This window comes from Oncorhynchus keta, chromosome 22, assembly GCF_023373465.1.
Source record: "Oncorhynchus keta strain PuntledgeMale-10-30-2019 chromosome 22, Oket_V2, whole genome shotgun sequence".
Lineage (NCBI taxonomy): Eukaryota > Metazoa > Chordata > Actinopteri > Salmoniformes > Salmonidae > Oncorhynchus > Oncorhynchus keta.
This window is the reverse complement of record NC_068442.1, coordinates 1,424,516-1,446,988: the sequence shown is the minus strand read 5'-3', so window position 1 is coordinate 1,446,988 and position 22,473 is coordinate 1,424,516. Positions and strand designations below refer to the sequence as shown.

Here is a 22,473-nt window from a genome sequence, read left to right as displayed (position 1 = left end):
GGCGGAAACCCCGGTAGCGCCGGACAGGCGGGAGCACCTGTGTTGATGGGACGGAGAGATAGCCTGGTGAGGGGTGCCGGCACTGGTGGTACCGGGCTGGGGACACGCACCTCAGGGCGAATGCCTTGCATACTATGCCAAACCAACAGCCTTCTCTCTATTCTGTCCAATACATCCTCAATCAACACTCTCAGACTCAGCACTCAGCTTCGCCGACAGCTCCAATTCCATCCATGGCTCCTTACGGTAAACAGGGGGAGTTGGCTCAGGTCTGACTCCTGACTCTGCCACACTCTCCCTGTGCTTCCCCCCAAGAAATGTTTGGGGCTGCCTCTCGGGCTTCCAGACGCTCTGCCGTGCTAGCTCCTCCTGCTGCTGCTTTTGCTACTGTTGCTCCTGCTGCACCTGTTGCTTCTACTGCTGCTGCTGTTGCTGCTGCCTCTGTTTACCACGCCGATTGGTCCTTGGTTGGTGGGTGATTCTGTAAGGGATTTCTTCCAATGACGGAGAGGCGCAGCGTGGTTATTCTGATTCATGTTTAATTCGAAGATAAACACAACAAAACAAGAAACGTGAAAACCCAAAACAGCCCTATCTGGTGCAAACACAGAGACAGGAACAATCACCCACAAGAGACCTAAAGAATATGGCTGCCTAAATATGGTTTCCAATCAGAGACAACGATAAACACCTGCCTCTGATTGAGAACCACTCTAGGCAACCATAGACTTACCCAGAGTACTACTCTAACCACAATACCATAACTACAAACAACCCCAGACAAAACAAACCACATAAATCCCCATGTCACACCCTGGCCTCACCAAAATGCTAACGAAAACACAGAATACTTAGGCCAGGGCGTGACACAGTCTTTGTTTTAATTCTTGATTATAATTACACACATTATATTCAGTACTAGGATTAAAATAAAATTCATACATCTATACAGTAACATAATAGTATTCTGATTAGTCAGTCCTGATTGAAATCTATACATAATTAGTCATTATTGATAAAAAAAAATCCCTTAAAAACTAGGGGGTATCTGGTGTGACATATCCTTCGCATAGTTTATCAGGCTGCTGATTGTTGGCTGTGGAATGATGTCCCACTCCTCTTCAATGGCTGTGCAAAGTTGCTGGATATTTGGGGGAACTGGAACACGCTGTCGTACACCAATCCAGAGCATCCCAAACATTCTCAATTGGTGACATGTCTGGTGAGTATGCAATGGGACTTTTTCAGGTCCCGGGAATTGTGTACAGATCCTTGAGACATTATCATGCTGAAACATGAGGTGGTGGTGTCCCGTTGAATGGCACGACAATGGGCTGATCTCCGAGATATGTTCCCTGGAGAAAGATCCCTGACCCTTTTAAGCCTTTTTCACACTGATATGGCTACAAATGTTTAACATACAAACAGTTGGGTTAGGACCACTGGTAAAAAGTGTATAATTAATAAATAAACACGAATGAAATTAATAAGCCATTGTAAATGCGTATAATGTTGACAAATAATGAAATACGTATTTATAAATATTCCTGAAAAGTCCCTGATAATGCTCAACTCACCATCCATGAGAAAAACCCTGCGGAATAGTCTTTAGACACCAGCTCCCTCTGATATGGGCCAAAGAGCGCCCCCTTGGGGATGCCCGCATCGAGGCAGCACACATCCACCTCCTCCTCCCGGACGATCTCTATTCCAGAGGGCACCGTGAGGGCAGCCCGGTTGGGCACCCCAAGTGCCACTGATGTGTCTGGCACAAAGACTGAAGGACCATGGGTGGGGCATTACTCCAAGAAATACTCCTTGCACTCCTCACAGACTGTGGATTTTTTTTTGACATTGGTCAGTTTTTGATGGTAGTACACATCAATGTTCAGCATGACAATTATTAGAAAGATGATGATACTTATACCAGAAGTCTACTTTTTGGTGACTCTCACTGGCACCGTGCCCGTGATCAACCTTGGGTTTATTGCTTGGTTCCTCACACTCATCTTTGATTAGGCTGTGGTAAGAAATCACATACAGTACATGATCAATTGATACACTACATGGGCTTGTAACGCTTATCTTCATTATAGCATGCCTAGAACAATGCAACACTGCATAACTGGATAGAAGTCAACATGCGCATGCCCAAATAGTTCATAATTATCCGTAATAATAACCTACAGTGGCTAATAAAAGTATGTGAACCCTTTGGAATTACCTGGATTTCTGCATAAATTGGTCAAAAAATTAGACCTGATCTTCCTATAAGTCACCACAATAGACAAACACAGTCTGCTTAAACTAATAACACAAAAACAATTATATGTTTTCATGTCTTTATTGAACACACTGTGTAAACATTCACAGTGCAGGTTGGAAAAAGTATGTGAACCCTTTTTCCGTGTTCTGTAGTTGCGGATCAGACCTGCACAGCGGTCAGGAGGACACTTCCTGTTTCAGTTCAGCAATATTCTTAGGATGTCTGGAGTGAACCACTCTCAAGGTCATGCCACGGCATTTTAAATTGGGTTGAGGACGGGACTCTGACTGGCCCACTCCAGAAGGTGTATTTTCTTCTGTTGAAGCCATTCTGTTGTTGATTTACAGCTGTGTTTTGGGTCGTTGTTCTGTTGCATCACCCAACTTCTTTTGAGCTTCAATTGGCGGACAGGTAGTCTAACATTCTCCGACAAAATGTCTTGATAAACTTTGGAATTCATTTCACCACCACAGACCGATGAGTGCGGTTTTAGTGCCGACAATAAGCTGTTTACCGCCATAAGCAAACAGGAAAACGCTCATCCAGAGGCGGCGCTCCTAGTAGCCGGGGACTTTAATGCAGGGAAACTTAAATCAGTTTTACCTAATTTCTATCAGCATGTTAAATGTGCAATCAGAGGGAAAGAAAACTCTAGACCACCATTACTCCACACACAGAGATGACTTCAGCATGACAAGGCTGGGATGGGCTACAGGACAATAGGCAAGCAGTTTGGTGAGAAGGCAACAACTGTTGGCGCAATTATAAAAAAATGGAAGAAGTTCAAGATGACAGTCAATCAACCTCGGTCTGGGGCTCCATGCAAGATCTCACCTCGTGGGGCATTAATGATCATGAGGAAGGTGAGGGATCAGCCCAGAACTACATGGCCGGACCTGGTCAATGACCTGAAGAAAGCTGGGACCACAGTCTCAAAGAAAACCATTAGTAACACACTACGCCGTCATGGATTAAAATCCTGCTGCGCACGCAAAGTCCCCCTGCTCAAGCCAGCACATGTCCAGGCCCGTCTGAAGTTTGCCAGTGACCATCTGGATGATCCAGAGGAGGAATGGGAGAAGATCATGTGGTCTGATGAGACAAAAATAGAGCCTTTTGGTTTAAACTCCACTCACCGTGTTTGGAGGAAGAAGAAGGATGAGTACAACCACAAGAACACCATCCCAACCGTGAAGCATGGAGGTGGAAACATCATTCTTTGGGGATGCTTTTCTGCAAAGGGGACAGGACGACTGCCCGGTATTGACGGGAGGATGGATGGGGCCATGTATCGCGAGATCTTGGCCAACAACCTCCTTCCCTCAGTAAGAGCATTGAAGATGGGTCGTGGCTGGGTCTTCCAGCATGACAACGACACGAAACACACAGCCAGGGCAACTAAGGAGTGGCTCTGTAAGAAGCATCTCAAGGTCCTGGAGTGGCCTAGCCAGTCTCCAGACCTGAACCCAATAGAAAATCTTTGGAGGGAGCTGAAAGTCCGTATTGCCCAGTGACAGCCCCGAAACCTGAAGGATCTGGAGAAGGTCTGTGTGGAGGAGTGGGCCAAAATCCCTGCTGCAGTGTGTGCAAACCTGAAACGTATGATCCCTGTAATTGCAAACAAAGGTTTCTGTACCAAATATTACGTTCTGCTTGTCTGATGTATCAAATACTTATGTCATTCAATAAAATGCAAATTCATACACCTGAAACCCCACCTCTTTAAGGAATACCTAGGATAGGATAAGTAATCCTTCTCACCCCCCCCAAAAGATTTAGATGCACTATTGTAAAGTGGCTGTTCCACTGGATGTCATAAGGTGAATGCACCAATTTGTAAGTCGCTCTGGATAAGAGCGTCTGCTAAATGACTTAAATGTAATGTAAATGTGATTTTCTGGATTTTTGTTTTAGATTCCGTCTCTCACAGTTGAAGTGTACCTATGATAAAAAATGACAGACCTCTACATGCTTTGTAAGTAGGGAAACATAATGTAGGGTATGTAAACATAAAAGTGGCATCGTTTACAGTGGCTAGTGATACATGTATTACATAAAGATGGCAAGATGCAGTAGATGGTAGAGAGTACAGTATTGTTGTGTTTTAGGCTATGCCAGATTAAGTGATATGACTTGCTATTCTATAAACTCAATTCTCCGTAATTAATATTACCTGATTGAGCTAATCATGTAAATGTAATTAACTAGAGAGTCGGGGCACCACAAAATAATATTTAGAGCTGTTATCTTCCGAATAAACTCTTAAAGACCTAGTAATATTTTACATCAATAGCAGTCAATATTAATCGTCACCTTAATTCAGTCTCATCTGAAAGTTGTAAATTCTTGGTTATCTGCACGAACCCTGGCTAACAAGTTGAATCAGCAATGCAAAATTGCGTTTAAATATTGATTTACTAAATACCTAACTAATCACACAGAATTACACATACACATAATTAATCATAACTTGATTACAAATGACGTCATAAAGGAAAACGTTCCTAGCGGGCGGAACAGATATGACAGCTTGTTACACAAAAGAAAAGGGTCTGGGTTTGAGTTAAAGAGCGGGAAGACTGAGGGACAAAGGGCGAAGCTGTGCTATCGTAATTACAATATCTTATGTATTCTAAATTACCGCCCATTTGGAAAAGGAAAATGCAATAAATATTTACTGTGAGCTGCGCTTCAGTAGGTTGGTGGTAGATGGAAGGCCGTGCTGCCAAACCGAGTCCTTTGAAGAACGTCCCTGGTGGTCAATTGGATACGTTGTAGTAACGTCGTTGTGTGGTAGACGGGATACTCTGTCTGTTCCTTCCTAACAAACTATAGTTTTGGTAAGTCGGTTAGGACATCTACTTTGTGCATGACAAGTAATTTTTCCAACAATTGTTTACAGACAAATGATTTCACTTATAATTCACAGTATTACAATTCCAGTGGGTCAGAAGTTTACATACACTAAGTTGACTGTGCCATTAAAAGGTACCACATTAATCTGTACAAACAATATAAACGCAAGAATAAACACCATGACACCACGCAGCCGTCGTACCGCTCAGGAAGAAGACGCATTCTGTCTCCTAGAGATAAAGGTACTTTGGTGCGAAAAGTGCAAATCAATCCCAGAACAACAGCGAAGGACCTCGTGAAGATGCTGGAGGAAACGGGTACAAAAATATCTATATCCCCAGTAAAATGAGTCCTATATCGACATAACCTGAAAGGCTGCTCAGAAAGGAAGAAGCCACTGCTCCAAAACCGCCATAAAAAAGCCAGACTACGGTTTGCAAATTCACACAGATTGTACTTTTTGGAGAAATGTCCTCTGGTCTGATGAAAAAAAAATAGAACTGTTTGGCCTTTATGACCATCGTTATGTTTGGAGAGAAAAAGGAGATGCTTGCAAGCCGAAGAACACCATCCCAACCATGAAGCAAGGGGGTGGCAGCATCATGTTGCAGGATTGCTTTGCTGCAGGAGGGATTGGTGCACTTCACAAAATAGATGGCATCATGAGGGAAGAAAATTATGTGGATATATTGAAGCGGCATCTCAAGACATCAGTCAGGATGTAAAAGCTTGGTCGCAAATGGGTCTTCCAAATGGACAATGACCCCAAGCATACTTCCAAAATGGCTTAAGGACAACAAAGTCAAGGTATTGGAGTGGCCATCACAAAGGCAAGACCACATTCCTACAGAAATGTGTGGGCAGAATTGAAAAAGCGTGTGCAAGCGAGGAGGCCTACAAACCTAACTCATTTATACCAGTTCTGTCAGGAGGAATGGGCCAAAATTCACTCAACTTATTGTGGGAAGCTTGTGGAAGGCTACCCTAAACGTTTGACCCACTCCGGGATGCTGGCCTTCTAGGCAGAGTTCCTCTGTCCAGTGTCTGTGTTCTTTTGCTCATTTTAATCTTTTCATTGGCTAGTCTGAGATATGGCTTTTCTTTGCAACGCTTCTTAGAACGCCAGCATCCCGGAGTCGCCTCTTTGCTGTTCACATTGAGACTGGTGTTTTGCGGGTACTATTTAATGAAGCTGCCAGTTGAGGACTTGTGAGGCTTCTGTTTCTCAAACTAGACACTAATGTACTTGTCCTCTTGCTCAGCTGTGCACCGGGGCCTCCCACTCCTCTTTCTATTCAGGTTACAGCCCGTTTGCTCTGTTCTGTGAAGGGAGTAGTACACAACATTAGAAATCTTCAGCTTCTTGGCAATATCTCGCATGGAATAGCCTTCATTTCTCAGAACAAGAATAGACTAACGAGTTTCAGAAGAAAAGTCTTTGTTTTTTGGCCATTTTGAGCCTGTAATCGAACCCACAAATGCTGATGCTTCAGATACTCAACTAGTCTAAAGGCCAGTTTCTTTAAATCAGGACAACAGTTTTAAGCTGTGCTAACATAATTGCAAAAATGTTTTTTTTAATGATCATTTACACTTTTACAATTATAAACTTGGATTAGATAACACAACGTGCCATTGGAACACAGGAGTGATGGTTGCTGATAATGGGCCTCTGTACACCTATGTAGATATTCCATAAAAAAATCTGCCGTTTCCAGCTACAATAGTCATTTACAACATTAACAATGTGTACACTGTATTTCTGACCAATTTGATGTTATTTTAATGGAAAAAAAGTATTTTCTTTCAAAAACAAGGAAATTTCTAAGTGACCCCAAACTTTTGAACGGTAGTGAATATTAAAGTGAAGGGAATTTTTTAAATGTAAGGGTGTGGTGACTGGCCTTGTATACTATTCATGTGACCTGTAATTATGCAATCCTGAAGTATTATGCCTTCTGCTGACCTTGTAAAAACATTACAAATGATAACAAATGTGTTTTGATAGATTTTTATCATGATTTGAATGTCTATTTCAGACTCTGTAACATCCACAACGGAGGTTGTAGCAACTATAAAGGTTATTTTTTCTCTCTAAAGTAATCATGGACATTACCATGTTTTCAAAATGATCATTTTGGTGTTCAGCCAAGCCCTTCCTTCCAAGTCCTTCCAAATAGCTATCCCATGTAGAAGTCCACTTTCTTGTAATTCCAAGGGGAACACATACATCCAAAGTTTCATTTATATTTTGTTTGTCCATTTTGTGAGATATTAAAGTTGTGATTTTGCATGCAAATGTAGTGTCCACAACACTGGAATCGCACAGCATCAGTCTACCTGGGGCTGCTGTTGGGCCCGGCTTCTGAGGAAGGCTTGGATTGATAGGCAGATGATGCTGCCACTGTGGACAGGAGGGGAGTGGGCCTACTGTTTGCAAGTTCAGTCCCACATCATTAATCTGCAAATGACACAGAAGAACAAGGTGATCTACAACACAAAGTAGTCTGGTTATTATGACCAGTTGCACAGATACAAAGGGCACCTTTGAAAATAATCTGAAATCCTCTAAATGAAAATATTTTCACAAAAGCAGAACTCGAAATGCACTCACTATAAAGGGGGTAACTCTAATTAGCATCCCGTCTCTGCTAATTCTGTAAAAAAAAAAAAAAAATTCAAAGATATTTACATAAGGCAAGCTGCACTGCACTCACAAAAGGCAAAAACCGTTACAGACCAAGCATATGTCTCATGCAGGGTTTGCATTCTGAGATGTAACATTGTAACAAAGAAGGCAATCTCTGGACAGCAGACGTTCGAAGTGACCGCGAGAAACCCCTGTCCAATCAATTGTTGTTGAGGGCTGTAGTATCTGGGATCTATATCTGTTTATATTAGTTACTATGCTGTTACTAAGCAGTAATGTATTACGACAGTGTTACGTTACTACAACCAACAGGAAATGCACATGCGCACTAGGGTGCCGCGAACTGTAGAGCACGAGGGCTTTTGACTAAACGATAACTAACTCTACTCTCGTCTCCTGCCTGGTCATTTCTCCACAACACAAATATTATAAGTGCTATGGCCACAAATCCATAATTCCAAAATATTGCGGCAGTGCTAATTTGGTCGTCAAGGCTGCCGCTTTCGGAGGACGCTCGTGTATTGTCAGTAAAGACGGGTCTACAAATAATGATACTCAAAAAACAAACTTACATTTTTCGGCGAAGTTTGCTGTTCCTACACAACAAGGAAAAGCACAGCAGCATAGTCATACTATGTGATAGATTCCAGATATGTCGTGCACTGCGCTATTTCCAGATATTTCCTAGATTCTCGTTTGCAGGCAATTGGCAATTTGCCTAACGCTTTCGGGGGCCATTTTCATTGGCTAGTAATACGACTCCCCACCTATAGAATCTGCAGGGCTCCAGAGGGTCTGCGTTGAGTACTTTATCTACCGACCCAAGACTCCGTGATCCATGTTGTTGACGCACCGCCACTCTTTGATTTCACTCGTCCACGGAAATGCAAAGTTGTTCCTATTAGAAGTAATTATAATGAGCCAGCCGAATCTCTCGGCTTTGACCATATTTTTATTCCAGGAAATGACATGAAAAACGGAAGAAAGCTACTTTAGTTCAGAGATAAAAGACGCAGTACAAAAATGTGAGTTAAATTGTCACCTTTCGTCCAACGCGCATTACTAGACGTGCTGTGTGGGCGTGAGAGAAACAACCTTGAGACAGAATGCTCAGAAACGAACCTATGGAATTTTTACACGCAAAAAGTAAAAAAAGTTTTTACATTTAGGCAGGGTACATTGAGAAACTGTCCTCAAGTATGTCCTCCAAAAATATTTCTGAAATCAATTTATGGCTGAAATAATTTGAAAATGGTACACAATCAAAAGACCTCATCAGTTATCATGGACAATGGTATAATATAAGCGTGAAAGTAAATTAAAGTTATATTTAAACTATTTAGTAAAAAGTAAATAGTTAAATGATAGAACAAAATTTAAATGAAATTCTAAAGAAAATATTATTTTGACTACTCCCCCTCCCACCAAACACACTTCAATGACAAGGCAGGTTGCTTTTGACAATTTATTAACAAAATGATAAAATAAATAAATACAAATTGATCAAATTTTCCTAATATCAACTTCTTCCCATATTCCCTATAGTATTTTCTAAACAATGCATACAAATAACTAATCACAGAAGAGGCTCAATACAGGAGAGAGATAAGAAACACACCAGATCAATCACAATGTCAGGTGAACAAACAAATGAGAGATCTGTAACAGAAGAGATGTCAAAAAAATAAAAACTCCTTTTAAAATTATGAAAAATACAAACATTTTACAAATATTTCGTTTTGTGTAATTAACAATTTACACAATTCAGCACACCAGGTGAACCTTTTATTTGTATCGCTACAATGCATCATCTTTCACCAAATGTAGTTTTTTTATTATTATACTTTTTCGCATTCTTAAAGAAGAAACTCCTCCAATTTAATTTACAGTGGATGAGGTAAGACTCTCAAGGTGTTACAACAATAGGGAAGTCAAAACATATGAATTATAAGTATTATGGATGATGAAATGCATCAACAATACTAGAAGGCCACAATCATGATTTGGTATACCATACGAACAAAAAAATCTAGACTATATTAAAAAGCCATTGACAGAATATATAATGCACTGGTGAGAATGTATAAGTGAGCTACTCTAGAATGAACTGGAAATACCATTGTTATGCATAAAATATACTACTTCCACTGTAAAACCCACAAGCCCAATAACATACATCTGAGTGAGTCTCAGCTGCCAAATGCTTTTTCTTTCACACCTGTGAACTTATACATTGTACTGAAGCAGAAATTAACCGTTTTTGAGGAGTGATATTTATTAAATGCATATAAGGGCTTCCAAATATAAATGCACATTTGCTTTTGGTATATTGGTTTTAGAGCTTAGTACTTTAAATTAATGTGTAAATTATTATTTATATTTATAGATTTTTTTACAGGACAGTGTACTGAATTTTGCACTCACTGTCCCAAAGTAACAATAACATTAGGCATGGTGCATTAGTGAAGGCAGAAATTGAATCAAAAGAATGGTCCAATTGCACAGAGACTTCATAGTTCACGGCATTAAAATCCTCTGCCATTAGATAATTCCAATTATGAACTGGGTGGTTTGAGCCCTGAATGCTGATTGTCTGAAAGCCATAGTATATCAGACTGTATACCACAGGTATGACAAAACATGTATTTTTTACTGTTCTAATTACGTTGGTTACCAGTTTATACAGTTGAAGTAGGAAGTTTACATACACCTTAGCCAAATACATTTCAACTCAGTTTCACAATTCCTGTCATTCATCAGACTCCATTGTGAGACGCCTCACAGAGGATATTCAACCATAATTGCAAATCCAAGATCTCAATATCCTTACAGTAGAAGCTAACAAAACACACAACCTGACAAGGTGCACACTGATCAGTAAAGAGAGGCTATCATTCTAGAATGCTCCCTTCTTTCTGCAAGGTTCTCACAGTGACAAAAAAATAGGATTACAAGAGTGTTCTACACTTTCTTCATTTGATCCAATTGAAAGTTGCGAATTATTTTATGGGATGAGAATTAAGTGGAGTGACTAATCTTAGCTGGTCTGAGAACTGATGAGACTTATCTCCTTTATGTATACATTGGGCCATTTAAAAAGACACCAATCTGTAGAATCTCTGATTAATGATTTATTTAAACTTTTATCACATTCCCAGTGGGTCAGAACTGTACATTACACTCAATTAGTTTTTGGTAGCATTGCCTTTAAATTGTTTAGCTTGGGTCAAATGTTTTGGGTAGCCTTCCACAAGCTTCCCACAATAACTTGGGTGAATTTTGCCTCATTCCTCCTGACAGAGCTGGTGTAACAGTCAGGTTTGTAGGCCACCTTGCTCACACACACTTTTTCAGTTCTGCCCACATAACTTCTATGGATTAAGGTCAGGGCTTTGTGATGGCCACTCCACTACCTTGACTTTGTTGTCCTTAAGCCATTTTACCACAACTTTGGAAGTATGCTTGGGGTCATTGTCCATTTGGAAGACCCATTTGTGACCAAGCTTTAACTTCCTGACTAATGTCTTAAGATGTTGCTTCAATATATCCACATAATTTCCCTCCCTCATGATTCCATCTATTTTGTGAAGTCCACCAGTCCCTCCTGCAACAAAAGCACCCCCACAACATGGTGCTGCCACCCCAGTGCTTCACGGTTGGAATGGTGTTCTTCGGCTTCTAAGCCACCCCCTTTTCCCTCCAAACATAATGATGGTCATTATGGCCAAACAGTTTCATTTTTGTTTCATCAGACCAGAGGACATTTCTCCAAAAAGTACAATCTTTGTCCCCATGTGCAGTTGCAAACTGTAGTCTGGCTTTTTCATGGCGGTTTTGGAGCAGTGGCTTCTTCCTTGCTGAGCGGCCTTTCAGGTTATGTCAATACAGGACTCGTTTTACTGTGGATATAGATACTTTTGTACCCGTTTCCCCCAGCATGTTCACAAGGTCCTTTGCTGTTGTTCTGGGATTTATTTGCACTTTTCATACACCAAAGTACATTCAACTCTAGGAGACAGAACACATCTCCTTCCAGAGCGGTGTGATGGCTGCATGGTCCCATGGTGTTTATACTTGCATTCTATTGTTTGTACAGATGAACATGGTACCTCCAGGCGTTTGGAAATTCTCCCAAGGATGAACCAGACTTGTGGAGGTGTACAATTTTTTTCTGAGGTCTTGACTGATTTCTTTTGATTTTCCCATAATGTCAAGCAGAGAGGCACTGAGTTGAAAGGTAGGCCATGAAATACATCCATCAGAAGCTTCTAAAGCCATGACATAATTTTCTAGAATTTTCCAAGCTGTTTAAAGCCACAGTCAACTTAGTGTATGTAAACTTCTGACCCAATGGAATTGTGATACAGTGAATGATACGTGAAATAATCTGTCTGTAAACAATTGTTGGAAAAATGACTTGTGTCACGCACAAAGTAGATGTCCTAACCGACTTGCCAAAACTATATTTTGTGAACAAGAAATTTGTGGAGTGGTTGAAAAACAAGTTTTAATGACTCCAACCTAAGTGTATGTAAACTTCCGACTTCAACTGTTATAGCAATAAGTTACCTCAGGGGTTTATGGTATATGGCCAATATACCACGGCTAAGGGCTGTATATCCAGGCACTCTGCGTTGTGTCATGAATAAGAATGGTCCTTAGACGTGGTATATTGGCCATATAGCACACCCCCCTGGGCCTTATATTTAAGCAATAACATTTTTGCCAGAGATGCCATACAAAATGGTGTTTATTTGTAAGAAAAGCTTCAATTTTGTTATACTGAGACATCCATTCACTGTATACTATAGTTATGGAATCATGTTGCCAGAATGGAAAAAGAAAAGTGACTAATTTCACATAAAAACCAAAGGTAATGTGTATTAAAAAAGTTTGACAAACATTTGTATAAAAAAAACTTGCATAAGATGGCATAATTTCTGTTGGAATGATTGGAAAGCTGCTGCTAAGGGGGTTTAAATGGGCAATCAGAAGTTGCTACATCCATTTTTTAACTTATAAATTAATGATATGTACCCGTTGATTCTTGAAGAATATAACTTAGAAAGTAAATGCCTACTGAGCTTAGTTCAACTGTCGTTCCCCATCAGAACCCAAAATAAACTTGTTTTACTCCAATGTTTGTAAACAAAGTAAAATAAACACTGTAAAGCCTCAAAACATTAAAACTACAATTTTGATATCATGGATGGTCAGTCCTGGCATCCATAGCTCTGTCTATTCATTTTAGAGTGGTTACTTTTTCCAGCTCCATCCCTCGGATTTTTACCAAAACAGTGGCTGGAAAACGCTTTGTTATTGTTTCAACTGCTGATTTGCCCTTAATAAAAAAAGTCCAATGCAGCAGTTGTCTCAATATCAAATCATTTCAAGGTAACAATTAAGTACCTTACTGTGATTGTTTTCAATTAAAATGCTCAGCAATAAATAAAATAATTTCTTAGCAAAGAGCAATTTCTCATGCAAGACTTTTGGTAGGACTGTCTGGGAGTGGTCTGAGTCGGACAGGGAAAACTAGCTATTATTGGCAGAGGTTTGAAACTTCCTTATTGTCTATTAACTTTACCGCCTAGTGATGTCACCAGGCAGGATGAAATTTCAGGCTGTCTTTTCAAACAGCTCTTACACTAAAATGTCACTATCATTTTCATAGTATTATTCCAACATCATACTGGAAATATTTATAAAACACAGGAAAATCACATTTTTGACTGCACTAGACCTTCAAGAAGTCTATCCAATCAGGGTGCTGTTTCATTTGTTCAAACGCACACAGGCCAAGGCTCAATTCATATGACCTGATATTATCAAGCTTACGGCAAGACAGAGACAAAAGAATGGGTGAGAAAATAAAAAAGGTGCACAAGTAGGGGACAAATAATGATCACTGGCGCTGTCCTGACTGAGTTTTAATGCTGAGGAGACTAGACTACCACAACATGCCTATGTAGAATCTCAACAATAGAGAGGTAAATTCAGGGTAAAAGGATATTATCCAGATTTCTATTTCATATTATATACACACATCACATATTTTAGTCTGGGAATTCAACCAAAAGTGCATCACAAAAAAAAAACATTCTAAAAGTCACACCTGTTTAAGAGTTTTTGAATAATCCTTCACAAATATCCTACCAGTTCCTGTGACATTTGAACAAACTACTGAGTGGTGTACATCTATGCAGAAACCACAGAGATTTGCCCATTCATTTTACAGGTGTTCCCCAATACAGATCATTCCAAATAAATTGAATTGACCTTTTAAGGACAAAAAATACATTACAAAAATACATTTAAGGCAGCTGCTATACAGACTACTTGTAGAAAAAACAAACATATCCAATAGCCTGAAACAAAGTCAACTCCACGTACTTAACTTAAAGCCCAAAGTTATTTTCCATATGCTGATTCAATTGTGCTCTATATTTCAGATACATATATTTGCTGAAGATTCTTGAGTTTTGTGGGTGGATATAAAATCACATGGGAATAACATAGGACAAGAAATAGACCAGTGTGTTTGTGTAGTAAGGTAATAATACAAGTCACAGTGCAAGTCAAGAGACAAAATATGCTGTTGGAAGAAAGGCACCTGAGGTACCTAAAAAGGGGAAAGATCAAGTTGCTCTGTAACATACGTTCAGGCTTTACAGACAATGTCTGAATATTTTGTTGTATTCAAGGGACACAGTGTGAAAAACATGGGACACCCAGGAAATCAATTTTGTACAGTCTTGATGTAGATATGTCCTTACGAGTACCGTGTAAGACTCACAAGGCAAAGAACCCCTTTCATTCAATCTATGAGGAAGTACAAGACAGTATAGCCATTGCAGTTGATTGCATATCTTTGTCAAACTATCCATTTTCCTTGTACATTAAGATGGGTTAAAAGAAATAGAAAAAATGAATCTCTATAACAACTTAGAGGAGAAAATATAGATGCTATTTATTATATAGCTAACTATTTAAAAAAATTGCAATGTTAAGAAGACGTCGTCCCTTGAATGTCATATATTTGTTAAATTATTTCAAGTCCCTGTTATTTAAACAGCAAACATTCTCCAAAGATATGTCAATTGGTCATGGATTGAAGTAAACATGATGAACAGTGGGGTCTGAAATTATTGACACCCTTGATAAAGATGAGCAAAAATCACTGTATAAAATAAATAATTCAAATACTGAGCTACATTGTATGCTCAAAAAATTAAGGAAATTACATGATTTCATACGAATACAAATTGCTCAGTGACAGAGATTTTGTTTAACAAGTAATATTTTTTCCCCTCAAAGGTAGTGAGTGATCTGCTCTCGTCAATTCATATACAGGTTTTCAATGGGATTCAAGTCCGGAAACTGAGATGGCCATTTCAAAATGTTGATTTTTGTGGTCAATAAATTCAGGAGTGTGCTTGGGGTTATTGTCTTGCTGAAAGATCCACTTGCGGCCAAGTTTCAACCTCCTGGCAGAGGCAACCAGGTTTTGGCTAAAATGTCCTGGTACTGGGTAAAGACATGAAAATATAGCTCTTTGGCCGCACACAGTGGTGGGTTTGGTGTTGAAATTAGAATGCATGAGCAGAAAAGACTATTATAAAATATGGTAGGGAATATTTTATGTTATGTAGCTATTTTGCTTCCACAGGTCCTGGGGCGCTTGTTAAGGTCAACGGCATCATGAACTTTACCCAGCATCAGGACATTTGAGCCAAAACCTGGTTTCCTCTGCCAGGAGGATTTGGAAGGACTCTGAATGGACGAATGGTTTTAGATCCCTCCAAGTGTGTTCTCCAACTCATGAAACATTTTATAAAAAGGCTCAGTGCCATTATCCTCACAAGGTGAGGTATTAAAATGCTATTGACAATAGGGGTGTCAATAATTTTGACCCCCCACCTTTGAGAAAAAAAGATTACTTGCTAAAACAAAATCTTTCTGAGCAATTGTATTAGCAATTGTATAAAATAATATAATTTCCCCATTTTGTTGTGTACAATATAGCTAAGTATTTTAATTATTTATTTTACAGTCATTTTTGCTAATCTTTATCAAGGGTGTAAATCATTTAAGACCTAACTCCATGTTGCCCTCTTTGCACTTTATATAATGCAACAGTATAGCATAAACATTTTTATTTTATTTTTAATTTAAATTGAGAAGACCTGAGGCTCGCTCAAAAAATATTCTTCATAGATCTTCTGAATGGTCCCAACCACAAATGTTTATGAACAGTCTGGTGAAATTCATGATCGACTTGGTCAAAAAATGGAAAAAACCTGGGTATTGGCCCAACAAATTATAAAACAGACAAATAAACTCAGCAAAAAAACAAACATCCCCTTTTCAGGACCCTGTCTTTCAAAGACAATTAGTAAAAATCCAAATAACTTCACCAAAAGAAAGATGCCCAGGGTCCCTGCTCATCTGCGTGAACGTGCCTTAGGCATGCTGCAAAGAGGCATGAGGACTGCAGATGTGGCCAGGGCAATAAATTGCAATGTCCGTACTGTGAGACGCCTACATTTGGAGTTGGAGGGTCCGTCATGATCTGGGGCGGTGTGTCACAGCATCATCAGACTGAGCTTGTTGTCATTGCAGGCAATCTCAACGCATTACAGGGAAGACAACCTCCTCCTTTATGTGGTACCCTTCCTGCAGGCTCATCCTGACATGACCCTCCAGCATGACAATGCCACCAGCCATACTGCTCGTTCTGTGCGTGATTTCCTGCAAGACAGGAATGTCAGTGTTCTGCCATGGCCAGCAAAGAGCCCGGATCTCAATCCCATTGAGCACGTCTGGGACCTGTTGGAATGGAGGGTGAGGGCTAGGGCCATTCCCTCCAGAATTGTCTGGGAACTTGCAGTTGCCATGGTGGAAGAGTGGGGTAACATCTCACAGCAAGAACTGGCAAATCTGGTGCAGTCCATGAGGAGGAGATGCACTGTAGTACTGAATGCAGCTGGTACTGACTGTTACTTTTGATTTTGACCCCCCCTTTGTTCAGGGACACATTATGTAGGTGGAACTTGTGCAGTTTATGTCTCAGTTGTTGAATCTTGTTATGTTCAAACAAATATTTACACATGTTAAGTTTGCTGAAAATAAACGCAGTTGACAGTGAGAGGACGTTTCTTTTTTTGCTGACTTTATGTTGATGGAGCATTACAAAAAAAAACAGAGGAAGCTCAAATCTATTGAGTTTTTGGGGATAGGGTTGTTGGTCAAATCTCTTATCCAAGCATGTTCCAGCGGTAGAAGAGAGGGAACATTTCTCCTGGACAAGGCCTAAGACTCACTCTCAAAGATCAGTTGGGTCATACAAAAATATTTTGTTGGGACTAAATTACATGACAACAAACAAAATGCATAATCTGTTTTGTTCCATACGAAAAAGCTTTTCAGCACTTATTTGTTATACAGCAAGCTTGTGCTTTAATCACCAAAATGGACTGAAACAACAAACCCTCCAGTTTCCAGAAAATAAAGATATTTTGATGAGATTGTTGAATAAGCACTTATTTACCAGGGGTTGCCAATTCCCCAGATGGTATTGAATAATACATTTCGTTCTTTATCTTTCCATACAGTTAGTGGACATGTCCCTGCTATAGTTGGATACAACAGCATTTTGGCAGTTCAGAATTAAACAAAAACGTACATTTCATAATATGCAAAGGTCACCTCTATTAAAAGATCATTAAATGCATAAACTATGCCAGTTAAAAACATTTATTAACAAACAACTGTTTTATGCAACAGAAATGCACTTACTTTTGAAGACTAGGAAGACCTGAATGAATATCTTATCCTATAAAAGAAACACACTGCAGATATATTTTTGCGTGTTTGTTTTTGACAATGCAATAATATTGCAATTTCACATTTAGTGCTCACAGTTGACACTGACTCACAAATTTAACTCAATTACTGCACTGGATCTACACCATTTTAAAACATTAAGATACCATGATACCGTGATCTGACTCCACTCTATCTTGAGATGACCGTCTTTGTTACCTGGGTCTTCCTCAGCAAGGCCCTAACCAGCCAGCTCTATAAGCAGTTTGCCTCATACTTCCAAAGCACGTGGATGCTGCTTTACTTTCTTCTTTTTTTGCCTGAGGTTTTGTGTAAATGGGTCCATAGTTATCGGTCATGTAAGAGTGAGAATGGGGAAAGGGGAGGAAGGTATTGGGATAACTGAAGGCTCTCCTATTTGATTTTCAATGACGATCAAACACCTCAATGTTTCCCCACTGTTAACAAATACTGACACTTTTTCAAAGCCCTGTCCCTCAGCTGTTTCGCTTATCTTTTGGTTTTATTTTGTTCTCAGTTAATGCCGTAGAAACATGGTCTCTGTTCAGCACGCAGTCTTTAGACATCTCTAACCTGCATCCCCAGGAACAGAAGATAATCTAAGATACAAACCCCTATGAGAGTTCTGAGGGGAACTGTTGCAGGCACACACTGGTGTGAATTATCTTACTTTTACCATTACTACTGTTCTTTTCTATCCTTAAATTGGCATGACACTGGTACACAAGCCACCCTTTCACCCATGTTTGTGGTATAATAACCTACAGCATCCAATAGCAATCTCAGACTTGGGCTGTAGATCTACTATTTACACAGTCTGAATATACATTGGAATCAAGTATGTATATAGATTGGCAATTTCAGTTATCTTTCAAAAGTGAAAGCTAAAGACTTCTTTTTTTATGTTGGGGGTTTTCAATCCAAGAGATGGAGTGTTAGTCTTTATTGTCCAAACTGTCGAGAAGAGCTTGCAAAGATTGCTGGGAAGGTTCTGAGGTTTTGCTGTTGTTGGTGCTGCTGTTGTCAATGTTTTTGTTCTCTTCCTGTTCCTCTTCTATCACCTCCTCTGTGCTGCTCGTGGTGGTGACCTTATTCTCAGTTATGGTGTGAGGGTTGTTAGTACAGCTCTCATCCATGCTCATGTCAGTACACACAAGGTCAGTGGTAGCATTGTTTGTGGCCACTGTAAAGTTCACTGCACCGACTACTGCAGTGGCTTCCGTCACTTCCTCAGCGTTATTAAACTCAGCCACAGGTTCAACACTGCTGCCCACTGCAGTCTCAGTGTAGACCTCGGCAGCAGGCTCAACGCAGATGTCAACAGCAGCCTCAGCACTGACTCCTGCTACCTTGTCTGTGGCAACATGAGCTACAACAACCCTCGTCCCGGCTTCAACATTGGTGCTGTTCAGTGCTGTGACCTCGGCCTTTACCCCATCCACAGACTGGATATGGACTTCTGCTACAGCATGGGTGTTAATGGTGTCTACTGCATTTTCAGTTGGGACAATTGCATCCTTGGCCCTGATGTCTTCTGTGATGTCTTTTGTGAAGGCACCTGTACCCTCGGTCTCCACGGTTTGACTGAAATGGAAAGCCTGAATGAGGCGGACTAAGTGTTTGACCTTCTCCAACGAAACTTGCATTTCGTTCTGTCGAGACATGATGGTGTTTTTGGTCTCCATGCATTCCTATTTAGAGGGGAGGAAACAGGGTTGGGCATTTCAGAATAATGGACATAATAAATTAAGTCACTTAAATTAATCCAATAAATGAAGTGACTTAAAGGTAGACTCAGTGATATGACAGATGCAGAAAGTAATCAGCATATTGGGTAAATTTTCGCAACAACTAAGAGTGTTGAAGCGCAAGGTTCAACTTCTCCACTGTTTTGGTCCCGTGGCTAAGCAAACCTGTGCACATACACAGATACTGTGACTGTGTGAGAGCAAAGTCTTGCATCTCGCTTATCGAAATACCTGCGGTACTGCTCATGGCAACGTTATTTCGCCGAGTCTACCTTTTAAAAGAACAGTTTCAAAATACAATAATGGCTTGTGAAGTCCCACAAGGCTCTATATTTAGACCGTTATTTTTCATATTTTACATCACTGCACGTCATCTGGTGTCAAATGTCTCCATTTGGTTTCAGTCAGGTCAAGACTCCCAGGAACTAGTCTAAGCTATGTGTTTGATTCCCAGTGAACCCACGTAAAATGTATGCACGCATGACTAAGTCGCTTTGGATAAAAGAGTCTGCTTAACTACATTTATTATGCTGGTTCCTGATAGATCCACATTTGCTTCCTAACAGGCCAGATAGCAAGCTAGATGTCTCCATCTCTGGCAATTTTTTGAACTCTCTCTAATTATAGCACTACCAGTGATGTTTTTATAAATGTATCGTTTTTATCAATGAGCTAAAGTATTAGTATAACAAGGTAACCGCAAACTAAGACTTTATCCGATTAGCAAGCATTTTGCTATGTAACTAGCTTTGTTATCAGTGTGCAAATGTATCTTTGGATGCGTTTCTATGACATTTTAAAAATGTATTTAGCCTTTATTTAACTAGGCATGTCAGTTAAGAACAAATTCTTATTTACAATGACGGTCTACACCGGCCAAACCCAGACGACGCTGGGCCAATTGTGTGCCGCCCTATGGGACTCCCAATCACAGCCGGTTGTGATAAAAGCCTGGATATAACATGACATAAGCTAAGAGAGCATCAACGCCTGGTAAGCAATAGGGGTAGTTGCGTAAATTACCTAAGCCACATTTATTATTATTCAAGATCTCAAATACTTCCATCTATTTCAGTACATCCATCTGAAAACAACTCGCTTATGAAGGTGTTTTGCGGTTACTATGGAGCTTACCGTTATGGAGTTACTGAGTTGTTTGACCCCTTGTTCCAACTGTTCTCGCTCCAGTTTCAGTTCAGCACTCCACTTCATTAGTTTTTGTTTCTCCTCTTCCTTAGCTTTTAGGAAACAGAAACAACACACAGACAACGGTGAGACTTAAAAAAAAATCTGACTGAAACGGAGCCACACATTTGATGTTTGTCAAGGCACAAGGTCTTTAGTGTGCTATTCCTACCTTCTTTATAGGCGATATAGGAATGAACAATAGCTAATGTTCCTGGCCATTGAATTGAATCTTCTTTTTTCAAAATCTGGAGAGAAGAGCACAGCTTTGTTGTATTGTGATTGCAAAGTCATGACATTACCTAGACGTGGAAGAGAACAATGCTGTGGTCATCCTTTGGAGATGTCACAAAGAACAAACAAAATGAATCAGATGGGAGTGTAAGATGCCATCCTCCACTAACAAAATGAATGGGAAAGAATTACTTAAAACAATACTGAATCATGTTGAAGCTTTCAAAGGAAGGAACAGTCATATCGTCGTAATGTTTTCGCCTAGAAATAAGGACTAGCTGATGAAAGCCTGTGGGGAAAACTATGTCTCTGCCAATGTCAATAGATTATCCACTTTGAAAGAGTAGCCAAATTCTCAGATCTATACTGCTGAACCACTGGACTGCTGGGCCAAGCCCCTCGATTGTGGGTGCTGCGTTTACCTGCTCTTGACATTTGGGACAGATCCACATGCCTTTGGGAATGGTTTTCAGGGGTGGGTCCAGGCAGTCCAGGTGATAGACACGTGAGCATGTGTCACACATGAGCAACTGGCCACTGCGTCTGCACACAGTGCAGAAATCCTCATGGATGTCTCCCTGTCAGGATGAATTGCACCAATCAGTTTCTCTGCCTGTCTAGGCCTGACCAATCACGTGTGCAGAGGCAGGGCAGAGGGGCCGTGTGTTGATTTGAGGATCATCCAATCATATTACGGTTTCTGTGTTGTTTTAAAAGGTAACACTTAAATAAATAATGTGTGTAATTCCAACACTGAAATGGAAAAGCTCATTCTAAAAGCCACTGTGAATACCATTCGGCATTTCCTATTTGAAAAATATAGTTTAAAGTATGTAATAAACTACTTTAATACTGCAGTATGTTTTTAATGGCATTTAAAAGATCTAATCTAACTGATCCTACTTAAAAATAATATAGGTAAAGTAACAATTTCACTCAGGCTGTATCACTTGTTCCTTTTTGAGAGTAGGGGGGAGTACTGAATTTGAGGCGAGGAGTACTGTTCACTTTGTAAGATTGCATCAAAAATGAAGGTTCAGACAGTAGGGAGTAAATCAATAAAAACATGTCTGTACTTGTCTAGGTCTTTAGACGTGAGGTACTGGGACATTTCAACTCCACTAAAGTATTTGTAACAGCCTGTGGACAATACCACCAATATAAAAAGGGAGGGGCAAGAGTAGGTGAAGTCAGTATGTTAGGATAGAGCCCCAGAAAGTCCAGGCTGCTGTGCTCTCTCCAGCTGCTACTTACATCCCCAGAGCTGGGGCTGGGCAGGGGGAGAGTGTGGTGGGGATGGACATGGAAGGGGAAGCTCCCCCCTGTGTTGGGCCACTCGGGTGCCGGGGAGGCAGTGAGACAGCTGGAGGGGGAGGTCGGGGTGTGGCTGCCCAGCTTCGGATCGCTGCTGTATTTGGGAGGGCAACCTGGGTGAAATGAGACAGACGAAAAAACAAAAAGTGGGAAGGAAACAAACAAATAAACCGTCTGTCCGACATACCTTTGACAGGGGGTCCTCGTTGGCTTATGTGAAAAGGGGAGGGTGTTGAGTTGAGGGTGGAAGAGTAGGAGAAGCACAGAGAGCGGAGTTAGTGCACTAAAATGTACTACAAGCTCTACGCAGACGAAAGATTCTGAGTGTTGCCATGTCCTTTTTCGTCACAAAAGGGGCGGCTCCTGGTAATATG

At 40.3% G+C, this 22,473-nt stretch overlaps 1 protein-coding gene and 1 long non-coding RNA gene across 7 annotated transcripts in view; both read right to left on the bottom strand.

Annotated features, from left to right (window-relative positions):
- Positions 1-1,695: 1,695 nt before the first annotated feature.
- Positions 1,696-8,853, bottom strand: LOC118400922 (uncharacterized). The gene is made up of 4 exons (XR_004829138.2): positions 8,345-8,853; positions 7,463-7,583; positions 1,928-2,020; positions 1,696-1,834 (listed from the first exon to the last, which is right to left on the bottom strand). It is a non-coding gene; the product is annotated as an uncharacterized LOC118400922 (long non-coding RNA).
- A 370-nt stretch (positions 8,854-9,223) lies between these two features.
- Positions 9,224-22,473, bottom strand: part of LOC118400923 (PHD finger protein 21A-like) — a 116,705-nt gene continuing 103,455 nt past the window's right edge. For all 6 annotated transcript variants that reach the window (XM_052474640.1, XM_052474641.1, XM_035797945.2 and 3 more), the window contains 5 exons: positions 22,040-22,212; positions 21,208-21,363; positions 20,724-20,799; positions 20,501-20,604; positions 9,224-19,309 (listed from right to left, as the gene is read on the bottom strand). In XM_052474640.1, coding sequence (XP_052330600.1) covers positions 18,554-19,309; positions 20,501-20,604; positions 20,724-20,799; positions 21,208-21,363; positions 22,040-22,212 — 1,265 coding nt within the window. In that variant the 3' untranslated portion in view covers positions 9,224-18,553. The remainder of the gene's footprint in view (positions 19,310-20,500; positions 20,605-20,723; positions 20,800-21,207; positions 21,364-22,039; positions 22,213-22,473) is intronic.